Here is a 25982-nt window from a genome sequence, read left to right on the forward strand (position 1 = left end):
TCTTTTAATAAATTCATTGTTGTCGTACCCGCTGTGAGGAAAACACATGAAAGTGTCTCCGAACTATCTTCGGTCGCAATCGAAATATTATTTCCATAAGTGTTTGTAGCCTGCGCACAAGCTATTCACTTCTAGCGTTTTTCGACGCGGCTAACTGTTGAAAGTTGAGTTTACAGTTCACTCTTCATATAGTCAGACATGCTGATACCTCCTCAAAATACTGTTGTAAGAGGAAGTGAAATAAAAATGAGGCAGGTGGAAAAACAATAACTAACCTGTTCATTACTTCAAAAGTAATCGCGACAGCTGTTAACATATTTGTCCCACTAGGAGACAATGAGGCAAGACTGTCAATGCCTTCACCGAAAGATGTTCGTGTTTGCTTTCAGAACCATGATAGTACCCAGGCATGCACCTCGTCGTCCGAAACAAATCGCCAAGCACGAATATCTTTCCTCAGGGCTCCAGAAATTTGGAAATCGCATGGGGGAAGATCGAGACGGTGTGGAGGATGTGTAAGGGCTTCCCAGTGAAAGTCCTGCACCGTAGTCGAAACACGCACGCCAGCTCCGGGAAAGTCATGGTGACCTTTTTCTTGAACTGCAATGGCCCACTGCTCATTTAATTTCTAAGACAGGATGCCATAACTAACGCACAGCGATACGTAGGCACTTTTCAAAAACTGAACTGCTCCATCAAGTCCAAATACCCAGGAATGTCGACGGATGGCATCATTCTTTTGCAGGAAATACCCACACCCATGTTGGCAAACTTGTTTAATCACGTTGATTAAGAATGTATCTGCATTTCTCTCCTTTACTCTAATGTCTGTGGATCGTCTTTTGTGTTTGTCGAAGTTGATGCGTCACAACCGAGGCAACTATTAGACTGGTTTACGCTCTTACAGAATGTCTGCCTGGTCGCTTTAGATCAGGCCGTGGCGTAAGTGAGTAGCCTTTACCTGAGCGTGTGTTGTCTTAAATACAAACCTGGGAATGTGAACTGAACCTAAATCTGCTACTAAGCTGAAATCCACATCACTTGCATGAAATCGAAAAGAATCCTGTGTGTTTGTAGTTGGTTTGTTGATTTGGGGCAGGGAACCAAATGGCGAGTTCATCCGTCAATCGGATTAGGGAAGGATTGGGAAGGAAGCCGGCTGTGCCCTTTCAAAGGAACCATCCCACCATTTGCCTGAAGCGATTTAGGGAAATCACGGGAAACCTAAATCAGGGTGGCCGGGCGCGGGTTTTAGCCGTCGTCTTCCCGAATGCGAGTCCAGTGTGCTAACCACTGCACCACCTCGCTCGGTCTGTGTGTGTGTGTGTGTGTGTATGTGTGTGTGTGTGTGTGTGTGTGTGTGTGTGTGTGTGTGTGTGTGAAAATTGATCTCATTCATAAGCAAATAAATAAGGAAACCAATAATTTCACGTTCAATAGACTTGGTCAGTGCGAACTATTTGAAAAAAAAAGTAACTGTAGAGAAAAAACTGTAATGTCTATCTGTATAAGAACGTAACCTGAAGCACTACACTGACATATGGCCCTGGTAAATTCAAGAAACTGATAGAACATACATTGCGCAAAGGAAACGAAACAATCATGTATTGTGAATCTCACATGCAAAATGAAGTACTGGCAGAAACAGCAACACCGCAAGGCTCAACAACACATAAAAAAATACTGCTAAAAACTAACTACAGTTGGTCCAGGGAAATTGGGTTCATAATCTTGACACAGATTGCCAATGTAACACATGACTCAACCCTTAAGTACTGATGTTACAGTTAGGAAGGAACTTATCAAAGAAAATAATTATAAGCTCTAATATGAAAATTCATTTATCTAATAACTTTCATGGTACAGTAAATTAACTCAGAAGAGGAATCAGTGTTATACTAGATTATTCATGCTAGTTTTGCCAGTCCTGTAGATATAAGAACTACACTGCAAATGATGTGCCTTGAACATTTTGGGTCAAAGTACTAGCAATTCCCTTGATTTAACAGCAACTAGTTCAGATAATTATCTTTCTGTTTTCTTTCTCTGTATGGATCAGGCAATAGAAGCCGACGTGGATAAAGGATTCGTGCCGTTCTATGTGGTGGCTACGATTGGCACGTACGCGACGGCTGCTTCGGACAACTTGAAGGCAATCGGCGCCGTCTGCCAAGAGTACCCAACCATTTGGTTCCACGTGGACGCCTCGTACGGTGGCAACGCGCTGCTTTGTCCCGAGATGCGCCACCTCAGCCTGGGGATCGAATACGCCAATTCCATTAGCGTGTGCCCCGAGAAGTGGGCGCTCGTCAACCACGACTGCACGTGCTTCTGGACGAGCGACTACCTGCGGCTGATCGAGGGCCTCGTCGTGAACCCGACGTACCTGCAGTACGAGCAGCAGAACGAAAGCATCGACTACCGGCACTGGGGGGTGCCACTGTCTCGCCGCTTCCGAGCCCTCAAGCTGTGGTTCACCCTACGCAGCTACGGCCTGCACAACCTACAGAAGCACATCCGTAACCACTGCCTGTTGGCGGAGCGCTTCAGGGCATTCATCAACAGCGACCGCCGCCTGCAGCTAATGAACCTCGTCGAGGTGAGTTGCACACTCTGAGCCGAGTCCAATGTTACGTTACTTCCCTCTCTCGCACAAGGCAAAACCTCTGATAAGACTTCTATTGTTGTCTGAGTATCCGGTAGGGATCAAGAGCTGCGTTTTCTCTCATCTCAAACGTACCTGAGAAAGCTCACCTTATGTGACTCCCCTGTCTCACATTTACATACAAACTGCGAAAACCATCATAATCTGCATGGTGGAGGGCACCTTGTACCACTATTAATCATTCGTTTGCTGCTCCACTCCCAAATAGCCATAATTTCTCTTACTTGCCTCCGTACACCTTACAGAAAATGTACACTCTTTGACATAAAACCAGGCCGGCGGCTGGACGCCAAGAACTCTAACAAGGAACCCCTTGAGTGCGAGGTAGGCTCAAATGTTTCAAATGGTTCTGAGCACTATGGGACTTAACTTCTGAGGTCATCAGTCCCCTAGAACTTAGAACTACTTAAACCTAACTAACCTAAGGGCATCACACACATCCATGCCCGAGGCAGGATTCGAACCTGCGACCTTAGCAGTTGCGCGGTTCCGGACTGTAGCGCCTAGAACCGCTAGGCAACCGCGGCCGGCAGTGCGAGGTAGGAAGAGGACAGTGATGTTCACAGTATTCGACGCACCACGTATTGTCTACCATGCGATCACAATATTGGCTGATAAATGCAACGTGGAACGGGACCGCAGGTATTCAGAGGTGAGAACAGCATGAAGCTACAAAGTCCAGTCAAACTGCTTAGTTGACGAGTAACTCACAGGCCAGCCGGGGTGGCCGAGCGGTTCTAGGCGCTACAGTATGGAACCGCGCGACCGCTACGGTCGCAGGTTCGAATTCTGCCTCGGCCATGGATGTGTGTGCTGTCCTTCGGTTCAAATAGTTCTAAGTTCTCGGGGACTGATGACCTTAGAAGTTAAGTCCCATAGTGCTCAGAGCCATTTGAACCATTTTTTTAGTAACTCACAATAGTGCTACACTGCTAGTGATGTTGATGCAAATCAGAGTGATGACAATGATAGACAGTGCTAACAATGCATTATGTCTAAAACAACAGCTGCCGGAGTTGACATTTCGTCAGTAAGGAATCCAAGGAATTTCGCAGAGAAACAAGTTTCAAATGAAATATTTGCGTTTCTGCAAGATGAGTCAGTGAAATGTGTAGTGTCATATACGTTCGACTGTGAGGACAATGTACATGAGGAGTTGGTTGGTTGGTTGGTTTTGGGAGTAAAGGGACTAACTTCTTGTTTCATGAGGAGTAAAATGATGACGATACTTGCTTAACAAGTGAAAGTGATACTGAAACAGGTGTCGAACCATATGGTCCATCACCCTTGTCAGACAGGAAGCCACACATCCCGTCTCCAGTGAAACATAGTAAAACACAGTCGTTGTCCAAGTATCGGGTGCTAAACATAATAAAGTACATGCAGGATCATCCTCAGTATAAAAAATAACGATTATGAACATGTTTAGAATAAGTGCACAAGAATGTGACCGTGTAGTAAGTAAGAAAAACCACAGATATCCAAGGGAGGACAAGGAGCACTTGTCTCAAGGATGCTCGATACAATTTACCAGATGTGCGTGATAATGACCCATTACATTATGCACATCAGATTGCGTGGGACATAGATTGCAGCTATCTCAATGGTAGCAGTGGATAATTATATAACTTCAAACAGTGCTAGAGAACTGAATTACGTAAGATAACAAAATTTAAAACAAACCGTCAACTGGATAACGCACAGCAAATTGCGGAATCGGGGCGAAAATTTGTAGATGAGATAAATAAACTAATCCTGTCATTTTATAAAGAATTTGTTTTCAGCTTCGACCAATCGGTATTTGAAAATAATATGCATATAAAACGAACCCTGGAAATTAGTGGTACCAAGACAGTGAATCAACTAACATCAATGCCTTAACGCAGCCGTATACAATTATGCCGACTGTTAATCTGTATTGTAAATTGACTGAAAAGTTATTTATTGTGCTGCGAGAAGTTGAAGATGCTTTGCCTCCTATTATTCTTTCTCGTGTACGTGATCTTGAAAGCACAGTAGAGAATATTTACGCCTTACCAAGCAAAAGTGGGAAAATGGGTGCAAGAGAACAATAACTGTGGTATGAGCACGTCAAAATAGCTTACTTTTGGTTGATTCCTGGTCTGAGTAGAAAAATCATACTCCTTTAGAGCAATTATCCCTTCTGAAAAGATGTGTGACATTGCAGTTCTTAGCACCTTGAACCACTGGATAAATTTAACCTCTGGATTTTTTTTTCGTGCCTATGAAATACATGAATAAAAAAATAGGAGTGCGGGTAAGCTACTACAAACAGCATAGTGAACGCATTATTGTGGCCAAGATAGACACGAAGCCCATGCCTACTACAGTAGTACAAGTTTATATGCCAACTAGCTCTGCAGAGGATGAAGAAATTGATGAAATGTATGATGAGATGAAAGAAATTATTCAGGTAGTGAAGGGAGACGAAAATTTAATAGTCATGGGTCACAGGAATTCGAGAGTAGGAAAAGGGAGAGAAGGAAACGAAGTAGGTGAATATGGATTGGGGGTAAGAAATAGAAGAGGAAGCCGCCTGGTAGAATTTTGCACAGAGCACAACTTAATCATAGCTAACACTTGGTTCAAGAATCATGAAAGAAGGTTGTATACATGGAAGAAGCCTGGTGATACTGACAGGTTTCAGATAGATTATATAATGAAAAGATAGAGATTTAGGAACCAGGTTTTAAATTGTAAGACATTTCCAGCGGCAGAAGTGGATTCGGACCACAATCTATTGGTTATGACCTGTAGATTAAAACTGAAGAAACTGAAAAAAGGTGGGAATTACAGGAGATGGGACCTGGATAAACTGACTAAACCAGAGGTTGTACAGAGTTTCACGGAGAGCATAAGGGAACAATTGACAGGAATGGGGGAAAGAAATACAGTAGAAGAAGAATGGGTAGCTCTGAGGGATGAAGTAGTGAAGGCAGCAGAGGATCAAGTAGGTAAAAAGACGAGGGCTGGTAGAAATCCTTGGGTAACAGAAGAAATATTGAATTTAATTGATGAAAGGAGAAAATACAAAAATGCAGTAAATGAAACAGGCAAAAAGCAATACAAACGTCTCAAAAATGAGATCGACAGGAAGTGCAAAATGGCTAAGCAGGGATGGCTAGAGGATAAATGTAAGGATGTAGAGGCTTATCACACTAGGGGCAAGATAGATACTGCCTAGACGAAAATTAAAGAGACCTTTGGAGAAAAGAGAGCCACTTGTATGAATATCAAGAGCTCAGATGGAAACCCAGTTCTAAGCAAAGAAGGGAAAGCAGAAAGGTGGAAGGAGTATATAGATGGTCTATACAAGGGCGATGTACTTGAGGACAATATTATAGAAATGGAAGAGGATGTAGATGAAGATGAAATGGGAGATACGATACTGCGTGAAGAGTTTGACAGAGCACTGAAAGACCTGAGTCGAAACAAGGCCCCCGGAGTAGACAACATTCCATTAGAACTACTGACGGCCTTGGGAGAGCCAGTCCTGACAAAACTCTACCATCTGGTGAGCAAGATGTATGAAACACGCAAAATACCCTCAGACTTCATGAAGAATATAATAATTCCAATCCTAAAGAAATCAGGTGTTGACAGATGTGAAAATTACCGAACTATCAGTTTAATACGTCACAGCTGCAAAATACTGACGCGAATACTTTACAGAAGAATGGAAAAACTAGTAGAAGCCGACCTCGGGGAAGATCAGTTTGGATTCCGTAGAAATGTTGGAACACGTGAGGCAATACTGACCCTACAACTCATCTTAGAAGCTTGATTAAGGAAGGGCAAACCTACGTTTCTAGCATTTGTGGACTTAGAGAAAGTTTTTGAGAATGTTGACTGGAATACTCTCTTTCAAATTCTAAAGGTGGCAGGGGTAAATTACAGGGAGCGAAAGGCTATTTACAATTTGTACAGAAACCAGATGGCAGTTATAAGAGTCGAGGGGCACGAAAGCGAAGCAGTGGTTGGAAAGGGAGTGAGACAGGGTTGTAGCCTCTCCCCGATGTTATTCAATCTGTATATTGAGCAAGCAGTAAGGGAAACAAAGGAAAAGTTCGGAGTAGGCATTAAAATCCATGGAGAAGAAATAAAAACCTTGAGGTTCGCCGGCCGTAGTGGCCGAGCGGTTCTAGGCGCTACAGTCTGGAACCGCGCGGCCGCTACGGTCGCAGGTTCGAATCCTGCCTCGGGCATGGATGTGCGTGATGTCCTTAGGTTAGTTAGGTTTAAGTAGTTCTAAGTTCTAGGGGACTGATGACATCCACTGTTAAGTCCCATAGTGCTCAGAGCCATTTGAACCAGCCTTGAGGTTCGCCGATGACATTGTAATTCTGTCAGACACAGCAAGGGACTTGGAAGAGCAGTTGAACGGAGGGGACAGTGTATTGAAAGGGGGATATAAGATGAACATCAACAAAAGCAAAACGAGGATAATGGAATGCAGTCGAATTAAGTCTGGTGATGCTGAGGGAATTAGATTAGGAAATGAGCGGCTTAAAGTAGTAAATGAGTTTTGCTATTTGGGGAGCAAAATAACTGACGATGGTCGAAGTAGAGAGGATATAAAATGTAGACTGGCAATGGCAAGGAAAGCGTTGCTGAAGAAGAGAAATTTGTTAACATCGAGTATAGATTTAAGTGTCAGGAAGTTGTTTCTGAAAGTATTTGTATGGAGTGTAGCCATGTATGGAAGTGAAACATGGACGATGAGTAGTTTGGACAAGAAGAGAATAGAAGCTTTCGAAATGTGGTGCTACAGAAGCATGCTGAAGATTAGATTGGTAGATAACATAACTAATGAGGAGGTATTGAATAGAATTGGGGAGAAGAGGAGTATGTGGCACAACTTGACTAGAAGAAGGAATCGGTTGGTAAGACATGTTCTGAGGCATCAGGGGATCACAAATTTAGCATTGGAGGGCAGCGTGGAGGGTAAAAATCGTAGAGGGAGACCAAGATATGAATACACTAAGCAGATTCAGAAGGATGTAGGTTGCAGTAAGTACTGGGAGATGAAGAAGCTTGCACAGGATAGAGTAGCATGGAGAGCTGCATCAAACCATTCTCAGGACTGAAGACCACAATAACACAATAATGAAATACATTATCGCACTATCTGCAGCTACGCCTTAAAGGATAGCGAATTTCACGATAAGCTCCACAACAGTCTGTTTCGTATTCGGTTTCATGTCATCACATTCCATCAGTTCTCATCAATTCGTTACTCCAATATGATTCTATAACAATTCTTTAAGAGCGGATACCCATCTGAGCGTCGTGCACGATTTGTAACTCCCAAGGAGTTCGACTTCGATCTTGATGGTGTGATCACTACTGCGCGCTATTTTTCATTCAGCGTTCATAGTGCAAGTTAATGACTTGTTTTGAACATTTCTTGAATGTCGACACTGTCAGTTTTGTGAAGTGTAATACATACGTCCCGTAGAAGGTTGACCTCTGCACTTCCCAGACGCTCATTTTCTGTCGCCGTCCTGATACACATGGTGCATCATTAGCAGCTAATACACTACTGGCCATTAAAATTGCTGCACCACGAAAATGACGTGATACAGACGCGAAATTTAACCGACAGGAAGTAGTTTCAGAGCATTCACACAAGGTTGGCGCCGGTGGCGACACCTACAACGTGCTGACATGAGGAAAGTTTCCAACCGATTTCTCGTACACAAACAGCAGTTGACCGGCGTTGCCTGGTGAAACGTTGTTGTGATGCCTCGTGTAAGGAGGAGTAACGTGTACCATCACGTTTCCGACTTTGATAAAGGTCAGATTGTAGCCTATCACGATTGCGGTTTATCGTATCGCGACATTGCTGCTCACGTTTGTCGAGATCCAATGACTGCCAGCAGAATATGGAATCGGTGGGTTCAGGAGGGTAATACGGATCGCCGTGCTGGATCCCAACGGCCTCGTATCACTAGCAGTAGAGATGACAGGCATCTTATCCGCATGGCTTTAACGGATCGTGCAGCCACGTCTCGATCCCTGAGTCAACAGATGGGGATGTTTGCAAGACAACAACCATCTGCACGAACAGTTCGACGACGTTTGCAGTACCATGGACTATCAGCTCGGAGACCACGGCTGCTGTTACCCTTGACGCTGCATCACAGACAGGAGCGCCTGCGATGGTGTACTCAACGACGAACCTGGGTGCACCAATGACAAAACGTCATTTTTTCGGATGAATCCAGATTCTGTTAACAGCATCATGGTGGTCTCATCCGTGTTTGGCGACATCGCGGAGAAAGCACATTGGAAGCGTGAATTCGTCATCGTCATACTGGCGTATCACCGGGCGTGATGGTATGGGGTGTCATTGGTTACACGTCTCGGTCACCTCTTGTTCGTATTGACAGCATTTTGAACAGTGGACGTTACATCTCAGATGTGTTACGACCCGTGGCTCTACCCTTCATTCGATCCCTGCGAAACCCTACATTTCAGCAGGATAATGCACGACCGCATGTTGCAGGTCGTGTTCGGGCCTTTCTCGAAACAGAAAATGTTCGACTGCTGCCCTGGCCAGCACATTCTCCAGATCTCTCACCAATTGAAAACGTCTGGTCAATGGTGGCCGTACAACTGGCTCGTCACATTACGCCAGTCACTACTCTTGAACTGTGGAGTTGAACCTGCATGGGCAGCTGTACCTGTACACGCCATCCAAGCTCTGTTTGATTCAATGCCCAGGCGTATCAAGGTCGTTATTACGGCCAGAGGTGGTTGTTCTGAGTACTGACTTCTCAAGATCTATGCACCCAAATTGCGCGAAAATGTAATCACATGTCAGTTCTAGCATAATATATCTGTCCAATGAACACCCTTTTCTCATCTGCACTTCTTCTTGGTGTAGCAATTTTAATGGCTAGTAGTGTATTTTTCGTTTCATAACTGTTAACACAACACTTTCAAGTGAGCCGTACTAAAGACTGAACTTGCTACCTCGTATTCAGGGGTTACTTGTAAGTCAACACCGATCGTGACGTGCGACAAATAACATGGTCACGAAGATATTTTTCTAAGTCCAGCTGTCTACACAGTCTGGCAACAGTGTAGTCTGCGGCAGTTCCTGGAGAAAGTCTTGTCTTCGAGTCGAGTTGTTATGGTACGTCTACTAGCGGTAAACAGCGCCTCATTTGAATGCAACGCCTCACAATCGAAACCGCTAGTTGCCTATATTTCCATAGCGCTTTTCGGCTTAATGCTGAACTCCTGAGCATAAAGGTATCAGAGCTACAATGTATGATACATTGTGATACGCCGGTAATAACAGCTCCGTCCAATAACATTTTTCTTGCCGGTGTACGCTGCATTCGTCAGATCTCTCCACGGCCAACATGCTGGCAACAGTCAGTGGCTGCCACGGCGGTGCTGCGCTCTCTCGCACTGTGTCGAAGGCGTCAGCTACCGGTCATGTCTCTGAAAAGTGTAAAATGCTGTACTGCTGCTCAACGATTCTCCATAAAAAATTCTGTGATTTGCATTTCACGCTAGATAGAAACGGAGGCAAAAAAAACGTTTTTAATTTATGAGTATTGTATTACACTAATATGCTAGATCTATCTGAGTATGGCTCAAAATTAATTTTATAGTTTGTGATCCATTCGGAATACATCTCTTCGTTGTTTAATGTTATTATTAATGCTTTATATCTAGTTCCATTTCCTTTTAGAAGCGATATTTCATGCAGTTTTTCGTGAGGAATTCGTATGTTTTCATCAAGCCACATTGAGTAACGTAGTGTAATGGGTTTTTACTATCATTGTTTAATTTCTTAGTGTTAAGGTATATGACAAACTGTGTGAATAACTTTCAGTGCATGCTCTGTAACAACTTAGGAATAATGCACATTTCAGGTCAACATTTTGAGGAGAACTTAACGCTGGTCGAAAGTGATACCTGTTGTATGGAATTAGATTTGAACCAGAAAATGTCCCATTTTTGAAGCTATTCAGAGTGGAAGGAAGTTGCTATAAAGCCAGTGTCAGTAAACGTCTACAGGAGTGTCTGTTTGCCATTACACAGATTTAGCCTTGAGGAACTATATTCACTTCATAACTATTCCCTGACATATGGGTCCTATGTGACGAACAAAACTCGGATTCGTGTCCTTGACAGTCGCTTCAAAGTTCTTCAGAGATGTTTGTATAGACAAGAAGCTATGTACACACAAAGCAAACACAGTAGTGGGACAAAGTTCGTTTTGGAACACCTTTGGCATCTAATTGATATGAAAGCAAATTAAATTGTGATAGCTGATTGATTCAGGCTCTTAACCTATTGTTTTGCTAAGTGGCTCTTCATGTAACCACCACTCCTCCTCAAGCCAGGGGTACCTTAACCTGTTGTTCTGCTAAGTGGTTTCCCCCACCATTCACCCCTCCTCCTTAACCTACTGTTATGCTCGTATGACCTCCTGGAGTTGAGTCATGACGCCAATCTGTCATTCTGAGAAACCTCCCACCTTCCACGTCTCTCCCTCCCCCTTCTCCTCTCCCATCCTCAGGGAAAGGGGACACTTTTTTATCAACCCCTCCCCAGTTCAATTTTGAATCACATTTCCGTAACCTGGGAAATCTCACAGACCTCCCCGCTCCCCTACACCATCTGAAAGTTTATAGAAAAAAGACACAGTCTGTGCTCAGCTCCTCGAGAGGAAGGATCTCACGACATGAAATGGGCGGTAAATTTGAGCAATATAGTGTTTATTTATTTGAACGTTAATTAAGTTGAGCTGTGGTCCTCTTTGTTCAGGCAGGATAAATAGCCCACTCTTATGATGTCACAAAAGCGATATCAAAAGTGACAGGAAATAGCCTATTTGCACTACCCTGTCAAATTATTTATTTAACAATTTACAGGATTAAAATAAATCGCTTAAAACGTTACCACCACCTTACAATGATTCTTCTTCATAGCAAAATATGTTTTCAGTGTTTGAGAATCACACACAGACATTTTGCAAATTAGTTAATTAAAGTTCCATTGCAAATAGAATGTAGCACTAAATAGATCTGAGCTCTTGTATGCACCAACGTCCGAGAACACCAACAACCTCCTCCACTACAACGTTACCACTAAACATATCTGGCGAAAAAAAAGACCTGATCACACCCACTCCCAATATTGAAGCAGGCACTGTCCGCTGACTGCCGGGGAGCCATGACCTCACTGGTGGGGAGGGGCCTGCACACGTATCAGCCATGCCAGCAGTTGTATGCACGCCTCTAACTCCATCAGATGCTCAGAGGCAAGAGAGACTATCACTGTTATTGCCAAACACTCAACTGATCAATTTACAGGGCAGAATAATCATCCAGTCCAAACACTCATCATACTGAATCTTCTCACGTAACTCGCACATCCGCTTCATCGCCGTTCAACTAGCATACTGGCTGCTTCGCAGTTCAGCCACCCACAGGGCGCTACCACTGAGACTTGTCCCTACCAGTGTAGGCTAGAGCCAACAGGTCGAAGTATTTTTTGTTACCAACCGGTCATTAAAGGCTAAGGTGCGACTTCTAGTCGACCAAACCCCCTGACCACTGCTGCAGCACACTGTTAGACCAGCAGGAGCAACTTGGGTGTATAGTTTTACTGAGAGACGATCAGCAGCAGGAACTATGTCCTTCGTTCTCTCGATAAATAAGAGACAACATTCTTCTGTGACTTTTGTGTCCCTATGTACAGATGAACTGACATCTTAATAGGTAGATTAAATTTACATCTATATGCATATCTTACAAGACATCGTACTGTGCATGGTGGAGGGTACCCTTACCACTACTAGTCATTTATGTTCTTGTTCCACTCAAAAACAGAGCGTGGGAGAAAATGATTAAAAGGACTATCTATGTGCCTCCATATGGGCACTAATTTCTCATACCTTATCTTCGTGGTCCCTACGCAAAATTTACGTTGTAGGCAGTACAATTCTTCTGCAGCCAGCTTCAAACGTCAATTCTCAATAGTGTTCCTTGAAAAGAACATCACATTCGCTCCAGGAATTCCCATTTGAGATCTTGAAGCACCTGCCCACTAATTCGGCAGGAGCCGATACGAATGCTTTTACAGGGCTGTATTCTAAAGGAAACCAATGCCTACAGGTTGATCCACCTTTGGAGGTGGCGGGGGTGGATGCTGTTTGCACACAGGCGAGAGGCGATGGCGGGGATTGGAGTGGGGCGGGGGAGGGGGGGGGAGCTGGAGAAGAGAGTGAAACATCCTATCCTACTACCCCTACAGACCAGTGGGTCTTAGCAGGATCAGTTCAAGAGCAACACGGGAATTCTAAGTGACTTACTTCCACTGGTTTGACAAGACAGCCACGCAGAGTGTCTGCACAGTTAGAGGCGTCATGTCACGGAGTGCATGGTCCCTCCCACCAAAGGTTCGAGTCCTCCTTTGGGCATGGGTGTGTGTGTTGTTCGTAGCATAAGTTAGTTTAAGTAGTGTGTAACTCTAGGGACCTATGACCTCAGCAGTTTGATCCCTTAGGAATTCACACACATTTGAGCTTGACAAGACAACTGACAAACAGAATGTGATTAGCATCGAATATCTTCAGCTATTTGACGACGGTTACTCATTTTGGTATTGGAGGAAGTAACAACCTAGCCTGTGGGAAGCCCCATAGAAGTTGTCACAGAAGCATCGGTAAAGGTTATCACCAAATGTAACATTACTTCATGAAAAAAATACTCACCATGAAAATGGACTCTCATGGTCAGTTTAATTAGTTATTGAAACAATCTGATAACAGTGGTGTACTGCCAGGTGGGTGGAGGAGAGGGCAAGAGTACCATGGATATGATTCTCGAGTTGCAGTGGTAATCAGACGTTTTTACGTTGTGACGAGATCTTTTAATGAAATTTTAATATCCCACAGACACAAGGAGAGATAGTTCATCGTAATAAAATCAGCTATATAACCGAATTTATAAAGTGATACGCAGTATTAATCTGAGAGTGGTAAAACATGCTCTTAGTACTCTGTCATAAGCCAAAATTGAGTTTAATACTCTAGTTTTGTGATGCAGGACATAACAGATACTAAGGTGATAAGAACAGATTTTTTTTAACTGATGTGAGAATACTTTGAGGAAATGTAGCCTATGTCATACAGTTGTAAAGGATTTTCACAACAAGTAACGATACTTTAACGATGTGAAAACACGAACATGCTCCGATTTCTTCTCTCATCGAAAGTAATTCGTATAAAAGGGAGGAATCTACATTTCAAGCTGTCTCTGATTGGATAAAGTGGATTTTTTGAACTGGGTTGAGTCATGTCAGAGGTGGAAATGCGGTTACAACTATATGCGTAAGCCACACTTGTTTGTCTCGCAGTGTGCACACTGCGAGACAAGCTTGGCTTAGATGCATAGTTCTAACTGTAATTCCACCCGTGGCATGACTTCCACTGCAGGTGTGGGCACGAGGCTTGCTTGACCAGAAGCCACATCATAGACTGTGATGACTAATTAGTTATTAGTTACAGACAGTGCTCCAAACTGTCAGGTCTAGCCTGCAGGTGTGCAGACAAGTCCCAGTGACAGCACCCTCTGAATAGCTGAACAGTGAATTAACCAGTATGCTGGTTGAGTGGCGACAGAAGTGGATGCGTGTGTCGCGTGAGAAGATTCAGTACGGCGAGTGTTTGCACTGGACGATTATTCACCCCATGTAAATTGATCAGTTGACTTCTTGGCTGTCGTAGGGACAGTCTGTCAGGCTACCAGGCTACTGAGCGTGTGGTACAGTTGGGGACATGCACGCAACTGCCAGCATAGCCAGTTCATGTGTGTGCCTCTCTGACCAATGCGGCCATGGCTCCCCAGCAGTCAGCAAACAGCACACGCTTCAAGACAGCGAGTTAGTGCAATCATAAGATTTTCTTCACTGGATGTGTTTAATGGAAACATTGTTGTGGAAGCGTGTGCATGTGTTCCCAAACGTTGGCGCATACAGAACCTGAGCTATATTTGGCGCTACGATCTATTTGCAGTGGAAATTTAATTACATAATGTGCAAAATGACTGCACGTGATTTCCAAAGGTTCAAACTATGTTTTGTTACGAATAAGCATCGTTGTGAGGTGGTGGTGAGTATTTTGAGCAATCTATTTGACTCCTGTAAACGATCAAACAATTTCATAGGGTAGTGCAAATGGACTATTTCCCGCCATTTTTGGTATCGCAATTGTGATGTGATAGGAGTGGACTATTCTTCCCGCCAAAATAAAGAGAATCACAACTCAGTATTTCCCACCAATTTAACTGATTAATTTAATTAATGTTTAAATAAATAAACAACATATTGCTCGAATTTACTGCCCATTTTATGTCATGAGATCCTTCCCCTCCAGCAGCTCAGCACAGACTGAGTCTTTTTCCAGTCAATTTCCAGATGGTGGACAGGAGCGAGAAGTGGGGGGTGGGAGACAAGTACTAGGGGATTTCCCATTGTGGAGAAAAGCAGTTTGGAATTGAACTTGTGAGGAACTGACAGAAAACATGCCCCTTTTCCCAGATGGGTGTGGGAGGAGGAGGGAGAGAGACAGGGGTGGTAGGTTTCTCAGAAGGTCGGATTATCCCCATGGGGTCATAAATCAACCCAATGGGGTCATAAACCAATTAGCATAATAATAGGTTTATGGAGACGATGAGGTCTGGTGGAAACCACTTAGCAGAACAAGAAGTTAAGGCATCCCTGGGGCGAGGAGTGGTGCGGGTTACAAGAAAAACCGCTCAGCAGAACAACACTTTAAGTTCACAAATCAGTCAGCTGTTGCAATTTAATTAATTTGCTTATTAATTTGATAGTGTCCCAGAACGAACTTCATCCCACTACCAACAACTGTTAATTCAACTTACTGAATCGAGCACGTGTGAAGACTTATTGTGTAAAGGATTACATCAGATTTTGTTAAAGAATTTTTTCGAGCTATTTGCAGCTCCATTAAATAAAACAGGAAATAGGAGACCAGCACACACTGGTCTACACCATGACCAGAAACAAGGACTCACTCCACGCTTGCATAATAAGACATGCATGGAAGCACTTTTCTTATGGCAAAAGAACTTTGCTAGCGCCCAAATGGAGGGTTGGGGGCAAAGTGGGCCGGTGTCACAAACCAAAGACTGGCCACCATGTCCTGTTCCCTTTCCCAGGTACCAAGGAAAGCATAGGGAACATGGAGTAGAGGTAGACAGCACATCACTGATTTTTATTCTTATGTTTAATTTTATTTATTTATTTCAATGTCACCGTTCACAGCAGGGAACCGACGTCCTAAGGAGAAGGGAGTGGCAAGTGGCCACACTCGGTGGGACTATTGATGCATTCCAACGACCAGAGAACAGCCAGTACTAAGAGTGGAAAATGTGTGGATAAACTCCTCATTGCAGTAACAGCCCAGTTCCAAGGTTGATTAAGAAAGACAATGCAAAGGCAACTGGAGAAAAATTGTTTGTATTTGGCATTGTGGCCAACTGCCCAATGTTGTTCATTAAGGAAGGGCAAAAAATAAAGGACTTTTTCTCGCCATTGGCAAACAAGTAGTGAACTGCCTGTCCACTAATCCACTTCATAGAGTTTATCTTCACTTGTGAGAAGTGTCCTGAACCCAGAAAGAGGGGCAGGTGAGGAGGTATCTAATGAGGAGTCATACTGGTAATTAAGGCTAGCATCTTTCGCACCACGAACCATACACCTAGCGCCGATCTGCACACCAGGCAATGCTCGTTCATCTCCAGAACATCACAGGTGACATCCATTGGGGTATCTGCAAGGTGAATCCCGTAATGTTGTGACTCACATACTTGCTTCCCACGACTGGACGTTACTGGCAAGCTAAGGATTGCACACCGATCGCCAGACAGCATGGTGGTCGACTTGGGGATACTTTGCCTCAACCACATTTAGCGACATATTTTGCTGACGAAAGCCGTAGATCGCCTTAGTAGATATCAAGCGTGTTGCCAATATCACAGTCTGGATATAGCTCAGTTTGAGGAAAAAAATAGCAGAAGTAAAAAAAGGGCAGCGGGACAGCCGAAAGTTGGATAAAAGCTGAGAGAGCGCGAGGTGCAAGGGCCACCAACAACAAGCTCGCAAGGCACATGAGACAACGGCGCCACAGCATCATTTGAGAGCTGCCGTAAAGGAATAGCGCTCTATCAGGGATTTGATACAGGCCTGAAACGCCCCTGTAACTGTGGGAGGGTGAGGGTTCATACCGTATCTTGAACAGCAAGCTGTGGTAAACATTTGGGCCCAATGCCATGTTCGGTGGAATAGAAAGTATTTGAGTCGTGTGGGGGTATATGACGTCAAATATACATTTACATACTATGTCCACAGAAACAGATGGAGGGCTTGTAAACAGTGACCCAGGAGCACAGTAGGGACAGTAAGCGCCGGTAGTTGAAGGCAATTGTACGCCACAGATGCCTTGTGAAACCTAGTCGTAAGCATCAGATATTAGCAGTACACGCAGTGGAGCAGCTCTGTCCACAGGAAGCCCCAGTAGCCATAGCACTCGATTTGCGGACGTTAAGGTAGCTACCAGAAGCTTCACCGTAGGTGGTAAGTCACGTCAGTGACTCTCTGAGCTCGGCAATGCTACGAAATATGAGGACAAGATCGTTCACATAAGCAGCACAGCTGAATGCGTGGCCACTGAGAGACATGCGTTGATGGAGGCCACAAAGCAACAGTTGCATGACGAAAGCATACAACAGTGCAGATAGTGGGCAGCCTCAATGCACTGACTGATGCATCAAGATGGGAGAAGTGAGATGTCCATGGTTGAGTACACAGGACATTGCTCCATGAAGGAGACGTATGGAGACGTCAACGGCAGTATCAGAGTATCCCGTATTGCGGAGCACCCCTTCCAGGCATTCGTGATCGACCCACTCGAGCGCCTGGCTGAAGCCAAGAGCGGCCAAGAGTTCAGGCACACAGCGAGCGTGAGCAAGAATGATTATTTCTTAATAACGATAGAGGGCACTGCAGATATTATGGGCACCTCCCAAAGATGTTTGATCAGTGGAAACCATGTACCAAGCCGTCTGTTTAAGCTGTGCAGCCAACAGCCACGTAAAGACCTTCGTGTCGCTGTCGAGCAACGTCAAGGGATGGCAACCGCAAATCCATGAAGTAGTCCGAGGCTTGTGGAGGGAAATGAGAAGACCCTCGAGGAAACTGAAGTATTCCCCACTCAAAATATTTCCACAACAGCACTGATAGATGTAGTTAAACTTTGTTTATTTGAGCAAGTAAATTTCGAACATAAACAGTCTGCTATTCCTGATTCAGTGCAACAAAAGAAAATAAACGTTCTCCCAAAATTCTTCTTAGTAACATGATGGAAAAGATCGTCAAAAGCAAAAATGGAATCTTGTGAGCGTAGATTACGTTCCCTTTACCAATGGAAAGTCTGTCTTCAAAACAAAGTACGTACTAAAATTCTATCTCATGAGCAGTACGACTTGTACATGGCGCAGAACACCAAGGCTTGGAGCACAAGTCGCAAGATCACAGCCATCCAGGTGGAGAAGGTGACGTCCGTTCCGAGACAGTGTCCAAACAGTGATAGTACATCAGTTGCTGGCTGCCAAAGATGGAACTGGCTCTAGCCAGTTACACATGGGCAGAATTATTCGCGCCATGGAATGTTACAATTTCCCTATTGGCCACCGAAGTTGCGGCTGATGCAGCAAGAGTTGCATGTCTAGAGCGACCCCTGTTGCTATATTCTGCACCCTCTGATTGGTTACCAGGACGCCCTCTGAAGGCTGATCCGGATACAGCAGAAACCAGCCTGAACGCAAGTATCGAGCTGACGATAAGCCGCAAAGTATAGATGCATTGCGGGTTGGCAGTACCGAAGGTGAAGCTGAGAGATATTACAGAAACTGTCTGAGATGTGCATGATAGGTAACATAAGATCCCGACAGATTTCCGCCCACACCCGCGCCAGTAGGGGACGAAATGTCCGATAAAATTGTAGTGGGAGGCCGTCAGGGTCAGGCGACTTTCTTGTGGAACCCGCCTGGATAGCATCATGGAAATCATCCTCTCTGACGTTGGCAAGCAGATGCATCATAGTATCCCCAGAAACAAAGCCAAAGGAGAGTCGGCAGACGGCCATAATGTTGTCCAGGACAGTAACATTGTCAGAGCACATCGTAAAATAATGCTTTTGTAGGACAGACTCTACACACTATGTGATCAAAAGTATCCGAACACCTGGCTGAAAAAGACTTAACAAGTTCGTGGCGCCCTCCATCAGTAATTCTGGAATTCATTATGGTGTTAGCCCACCCTTAGGCTTGATTACAGCTTCCACTCTCACAGACATACGTTCAGTCAGGTGCTGGAAAGTTTCTTGGGGAATGGCAGCCCATTCTTCACGAGGTGATGCACTGAGGAGAGGTATCGATGTCGGTCGGTGAGGCCTGGAACGAAGTCGGCGTTCCAAAACATCCCAAAGTTGTTCTATAGGAATCAAGTCAGGACTCTGTGCAGACCAGTCCATTACAGGAATGTTATTGTCGTGTAACCACTCTACCACAGACCGTGCATTATCATCGATCGTGTTGAAAGATGCAATCGCCATCACCGAATTGCTCTTCAACAGTGGGAAGCAAGAAGGTGCTTAAAACATCAATGTAGGCCTGTGCCGTGATAGTGGTACGCAAAACAACAAGGGTTGCAAGCCGCCTCCATTAAAAACACGACCACACCCTAACACCACCACCTCTGAAGTCTACTGTAGGCACTACACACGTTGGCAGATGACGTTCACCGGGCGTTCGCCATACCCACACCCTGCCATCGGATCGCCATATTCTGTACCGTGATTCGTCACTCCACACAACGTTTTTCCACTGTTCAATCGTCCAGTGTTTACGCTCCTGACACCAAGCGAGGCGTCCTTTGGCATTTACTAGCGTGATGTGTGGCTTATGAGCAGCCGCTCAACCATGAAATCAAAGTTTTCTCACCTGTCGCCTAACTGTCATAGTATTTGCAGTGGATCCTGATGCAGTTTGGATTTCCTGTGTGATGGTCTAGATAGATGTCTGCCTATTACGCATTACGATCCTCTTCAACTGTCGGTGGATTCTGTCAGTCAATAGACGAGGTCGGCCTGCACACTTTTGTGCTGTACGTGTCCCTTCGCGTTTCCACTTTACTATCACATCGAAAACAGTGGACCTAGGAATGTTTATGAGTATGGAAATCTCGCGTACAGATGTATGACACAAGTGACACCCAGTCACGTGACCACGTTAGGAGTCCACGAGTTTCACGGAGCGCCCCATTCTGCTCTCTCACGATGTCTAATGACTACTGAAGTTGCTGATATGGAGTAGCTGGCAGTAGGTGGCAGCACAATGCACCTAATATGAAAATCGTATGTTTTGTGGGGTGTCCGGATACTTCTGATCACATAGGGTATCACGTTGAGAGTCTAATAGTCGCCCATCATCTATCATAAGAACATTAATCAAAGTCCTCTGATGGTGCCGCCATTCCGCTATTGTGTGATATATGGACAGACACTCCTGTGCTAACCCAAACGTATGTCCTGACCATAGTTCCTTCAAAGTGGCGTCGAGAGAGGCGGTGAGCCATGTCTTGGCATGATTCACCATCACCAGACACACTGGTGAATATGGTGCCATAGTACATTACTGCAGAATCTTGGATTCGTTTCCGCCATGCCGTGACATTCCTTCCATAACCAATCAAGACATTGCAGAGGGAAGGCTTTGCACAGAGAACTCATGATGACAGGGCAAACTAAATTGCATCACAGCGTCGACGACAAGCTGTCAACGTGGTCTCGATGAGTTGCTGGCAGTCAGGTGAAGTAAGATGGATTTTTTCAGTTTCCATGTTTCCTGACCACGCCACACCCACTGGCAGCAAAGATTGATTGCGCAGATATAGGCATCATGGTCAGAGAACGCAACAGACCAGACTTCGGCAGCCTGCACACCATCAGCAATATTACAGGAGATATAAACACAATCGAGGTGACTGGAATAACAACTAGTTGCGTAAACCCCAGACGATCATCATGAACATGCTCCCAAGAATCCACAAGATTGAAGGGCTGGTTAATTCCAGCCGTCACAGCACAAAGAGAGTTATGCAGCAGTTGGTCTTTGGACGTGTGGGTGGAAGTGAAGTCGCCTCCCATGATTTAGACATCCGGCCAACCCAGGAAGAGAGGCGTGACCATCTTGGAGAAGAAAGAAGAACGTTTGCAGTTCGGTCCGAACCAGATAGTGCATAGATGTTGACAATCTTGATACCATTAAACATGGGAGTCATAACTATGGCATCAGGGAGATAGCTAAGTATATCAGTGAGGATACCGTCATGTAAGAGGATCGCCACCCCACTTCCAGTAGGGGAAGCATGGGAGATATGTGCCATAAAACCATGGGGAGCACAGAAATTTGGAACATGCACCTCCTGAAGGAGGGCAACGTCAAAGTCTGCATCATACAGCATTTCATGGAGTAATGTCAGTTTATGGTGTGTGAGAATGATATTGACATTGAGCATGGCTATGCTGTAAGTCTGAAACGCTGTCATTGCTAGTAGGGTGGGCAACGGGAGGCGTGTAGAGCTCCCCATTACGTCCTCATGGAAGGGGACATCAATGTGAGGGAGCTGACCCCAACAAGGGGGCTCCATAGCTGTGTACACCTCCAGAACATCCATCCTTAGCAGCAACGTCGTTCACCCAGGTGATGGATGTCTCACTCAGCAGTTCAGTGCAACACTATCAAAGGTGTATCCACAAGTAACATCCTACAATGGAAGGGGGCCACCGCATCAGATGCAGCGGGGGGAAGATTGGTGTCCATAGGTGGATGCTGACTGGTGATGAAGGCGGGGAGAGATGTTGTGCCTTCCAGTTACAGGACGTCGGAGGACAGTGCATCATCAGTAGGTGGGTCGTCATTCTGTGCTCACATTCAATGGAGGCAGTCATCAGAAGGGGTAGGCGAAACGTCCATCGTCTCATTGAGAGGCGTCTATGCCATTGCCGAGCGATTCAGAGGGGGCACAGCAGGCATGCCCATTGCGGACATGTAAGACAGAGATAACACAGTCGGCACCACAGAGAGAGCGACGTTCAATTGGCATCTGAACCAGTCTACATCAGAGACATTCAGGACAGACATGATCTTCATGGCCACAACCTGAACAAGTGCACAGCTGTCCATCTGACATGGCGACTGTCCTGCAGCTGGCAACAACCAATTGAAAAGGCATGTGTTTCCTCATTTCAATGTTTATCTGATGGACACCATTGAGGACATGGTAGGTTTCGAATGTTTCCCATGTTTCAGCAACGTGACTGGAGACGTTGCTGTAAGGTGTGAAGGCGGCTGCCACAACGTCCAACAGCACCAAAAATGGGAGTTCGAAAACGCTCAAAGTGGATCAACCACAACAGGCTCTATATGGCCGTCAGATTATCGCAACATAAGACCGTTAGAATGGTGCGGCGCAACGTTGGCTCAAATCTCTTCATTCGCCATCTTGACATACACAGTGGTACTGAGGATCGAAAAATGAATTCCCAGAACGTCTTGCAATGGGAGACACATTTCGTCCTGTATAAACTCTTCTTCTTCGTACTCTTTTGGTAGTTCATGATCCAATGAGAAAGTTAATTTAATCCTGACTTAGCGATAGGAAAACATATTATGGTCGATGAATTTGGACATGAAGACAAGCCATTACGCACAAGTAAATAAACGAGCGTTCAGTCGCAAGCAGCACAACAGGTGATACGCAAGCAAGGTGTCCTCTCCTCACCACCGCCGAAGGAAGACTTGAACTGAGCCAATTGGACTCTGCTGGGTGCTGGTTGCTCTCATCATAATACTGGTCACTGAGCCTCATAACGCAACTTAAAGAGCAGAGCAGTCGTTACTTATGTGAGGTACGGAATTCCTGGAGTCCAAAAATTATATTTTCTGTCTCAGTGACTCATCTTACATGAGGAGTACATAGCAGAAGTCATCGAAGTGGAATGGGAACGCCAAGTGAATTCAGCAGAACAATTCAGGACTTCTTGCGTAAGTAAATGAAGTGTCACAGGGTTATCAAATATTTGCAACCATGTTACCAAGCCTTAGCTGTGCTAAGGGCAGCTATGTAGCAAAATGTTTGTCGCACTCGTCTTATCGTCTTATAAAGGCTCTCAGAGGGGACACGCAAGCAGATTTAGTTTTTATGCAGCGTTGTATCCTGATAGTTTCTCAAATCGCCTTGCAAGTCATCTATATTCAAGCCATCCAGTTAGATTTAATCTACAATTCGCCATTTTGTAAGCTTCCCAACCTGGACGAGACTGTTAACGCCGGTGTTATATAATTTCATTGCAGGGACATTAGTTTCGGGTCACGCATGTGAAACATTTAGGTATGTAATTTTCTATCACTATTACAGTTTCCCCGAAATACAAACTAATAAAATACTTAATTTGATAGGTCGCAACGAAAACTTATTTCAAGGAAATAAAAAGTAATTAGTAACCAACCTTCCTGCACATGTAAGATATCAAACATTTTGCACCTCGAAATCGACTGTGTCTACATGCAATCTTAAAGCCACATAAAAATAGAATTTCACGACTACCAGAGAATGCAGTACAATGTTGGTGGGGATGAAACGAAGAAGATACGTAGTTAACTAATTATTCGATGCCATGCAGTAATCAAAACATTTGTGCATCCAGGAGAGAAGAAACTGAAAACTATCTTAGTAAACACAGAAACTAAACTGTAAATGTGTATAGCGTGCAATTCTACACATTCATGTGTTTTTGACCTTGAGATCTAAGCATCTAATGGATACTAACCATCCTGGCCAATTCATTCGCAACAATTTCTTCTCGTTTGGTCCATAGTGATGAAAAGAATCCAAATCTATGTCACTGATGGTTCCTGCGAATCTTTCCAGCAATTTTTGTGTGTTCTTGCTGGATACTTGTAAAGCAGACCACTATGCCTGATCCCAAAAAGCAATGAATCGAGGTTGCCAGAAGGCAGTGGAGATTGGAAATCAGATGTCACAAGTGCAACACCACTAAATTACCTATAATTTCTATGCTGGATTACATAGCTATATAAATAAAAGCTGTTTCATGACGAGTGATTTCCGATTACTTTTTATTCCATTGAAACACGTTTTGTTGCAACCTATGAGAGTGAGTGTTTTATTCGTTTATATCATGCGGAAATTATAATCATGATGAAAAATTGTATATCTAAATACACTAGTGGCCATTAAAATTGCTACACCACGAAGATGACGTGATACGGACGCAAAATTTAACCGACAGGAAGAAGATGCTGTGATATGCAAATGATTAGTTTTTCAGAGCATTCACTCAAGGTTGGCGCCGGTGGCGACACCTACAACCGTGCTGATATGAGGAAAGTTTCCAACCGATTTCTCATACACAAACAGCAGTTGACCGGCGTTGCCTGGTGAAACGTTGTTGTGATGCCTCGTGTAAGGAGGAGAAATGCGTACCATCACGTTTCCGACTTTGATAAAGGTCGGATTGTAGCCTATCACGATTTCGGCTTATCGTATCGCGACATTGCTGCTCGCGTTGGTCGAGATCCAATGACTGTTAGCAGAATATGGAATCGGTGGGTTCAGGAGGGTATTATGGAACGCCGTGCTGGATCCCAACGGCCTCGTATCACTAGCAGTCGAGATGACAGGCATCTTATCCGCATGGCTGTAACGGATCGTGCAGCCACGTCTCGATCTCTGAGTCAACAGATGGGGACGTTTGCAAGACAACAACCATCTGCACGAACAGTTCGACGACGCTTACAGCAGCATGGACTATCAGCTCGGAGACAATGGCTACGGCTACCCTTGGCGCTGCATCACAGACATGAGCTCCTGCGATGGTGTACTCAACGACGAACCTGGGTGCACCAATGGGAAAACGTCATTTTTTCGGATGAATCCAGGTTCTGTTTACAGCATCATGATGGTCGCACCCGTGTTTGGCGACATCGCTCTGAGCGCACATTAGAAGCGTGTATTCGTCATCGCCATACTGGCGTTTCATCCGGCGTGATGGTATGGGGTGCCATTGGTTACACGTCTCGGTCACCTCTTGTTCGCACTGACGGCACTTTGAACAGTGGACGTTACATTTCAGAAGTTTTACGATCCGTGGCTCTACCCTTCATTCGATCCCTGAGTAACCCTACATTTCAGCAGGCTAATGCACGACCGCATGTTGCAGGGCCTGTACGGGTCTTTCTGGATACAGAAAATGTTCGACTGCTGCCCTGGCCAGCACATTCTCCAGATCTCTCACCAACTGACACGTCTGGTCAATGGTGGCCGAGTAACTGGCTCATCACTATACGCCAGTCACTACTCTTGATGAACTTTAGTATCGTGTTGAAGCTGCATCGGCATCTGTATCTGTACACGCCATCCAAGCTCTGTTTGACTCAATGCCCAGGCGTATTACGGCCGTTATTACGGTCAGAGGTGATTGTTCTAGGTACTGACTTCTCAGGATCTATGCATCCAAATTGCGTGAAAATGTAATCACATGTTAATTCTAGTATAATATATTTGTCCAATGAATACCCGATTATCATCTTCATTTCTTCTTGGTGTAGCAATTTTAATGGTTAGTAGTGTATTTCACATGCTGTGTGCGACATGACAGTAAACTAATATCCCTGTACTGAAATTGTGTAATACCGGCGTTAACAGGCCCCTTCCCGCCGGAGAGCCTAAAAAATGGGGAATTCTAGATTAAATTTAATTGAACGCCTTAGATTTTGATAGCCTCAAAGGCGACATGAGAGAGTATCAGGAGATAACGCTGCATAAAAACAAAACGCGCTCGCGCCCCCCCCCCCCTTTGAGAGCCTATATAAGATGAGCATGGCAAACATTTTGTAACACAGCTGCCTTTAGTGTAGCTAACACTTGGTAACATGGCTGCAAATATTTGGCAACCTTGTGACAGTGCTTTTTCTTCCTCATTGATCCTGAATTGTTCTGCTGAATTCACTTGGCTTTGACTTTCCACTTCGGTGACTTATGCTGAGACACTGAGACAGAAAATATAATTTTTGAACTCCAGGAAATCTGTACTCTATGTAATTAATAACTGTTCTTATCTTTTAAGTTATGTTATGGGGCTCAGTGATTAATATTACAATAA

The 25982-nt window shown here is 44.6% G+C and overlaps 1 protein-coding gene across 1 annotated transcript in view; it reads left to right on the forward strand.

Moving 5' to 3' along the window:
• LOC126176533 (tyrosine decarboxylase-like) overlaps positions 1 to 25982 on the forward strand; it is a 198120-nt gene that overhangs the window by 93348 nt on the left and 78790 nt on the right. Inside the window, exon 5 of the mRNA XM_049923690.1 lies at positions 2060 to 2599. Coding sequence (XP_049779647.1) covers positions 2060 to 2599 — 540 coding nt within the window. The remainder of the gene's footprint in view (positions 1 to 2059; positions 2600 to 25982) is intronic.

The sequence above is a fragment of the Schistocerca cancellata genome, chromosome 3, assembly GCF_023864275.1.
Source record: "Schistocerca cancellata isolate TAMUIC-IGC-003103 chromosome 3, iqSchCanc2.1, whole genome shotgun sequence".
In the NCBI taxonomy this organism is placed as follows: Eukaryota; Metazoa; Arthropoda; class Insecta; order Orthoptera; family Acrididae; genus Schistocerca; species Schistocerca cancellata.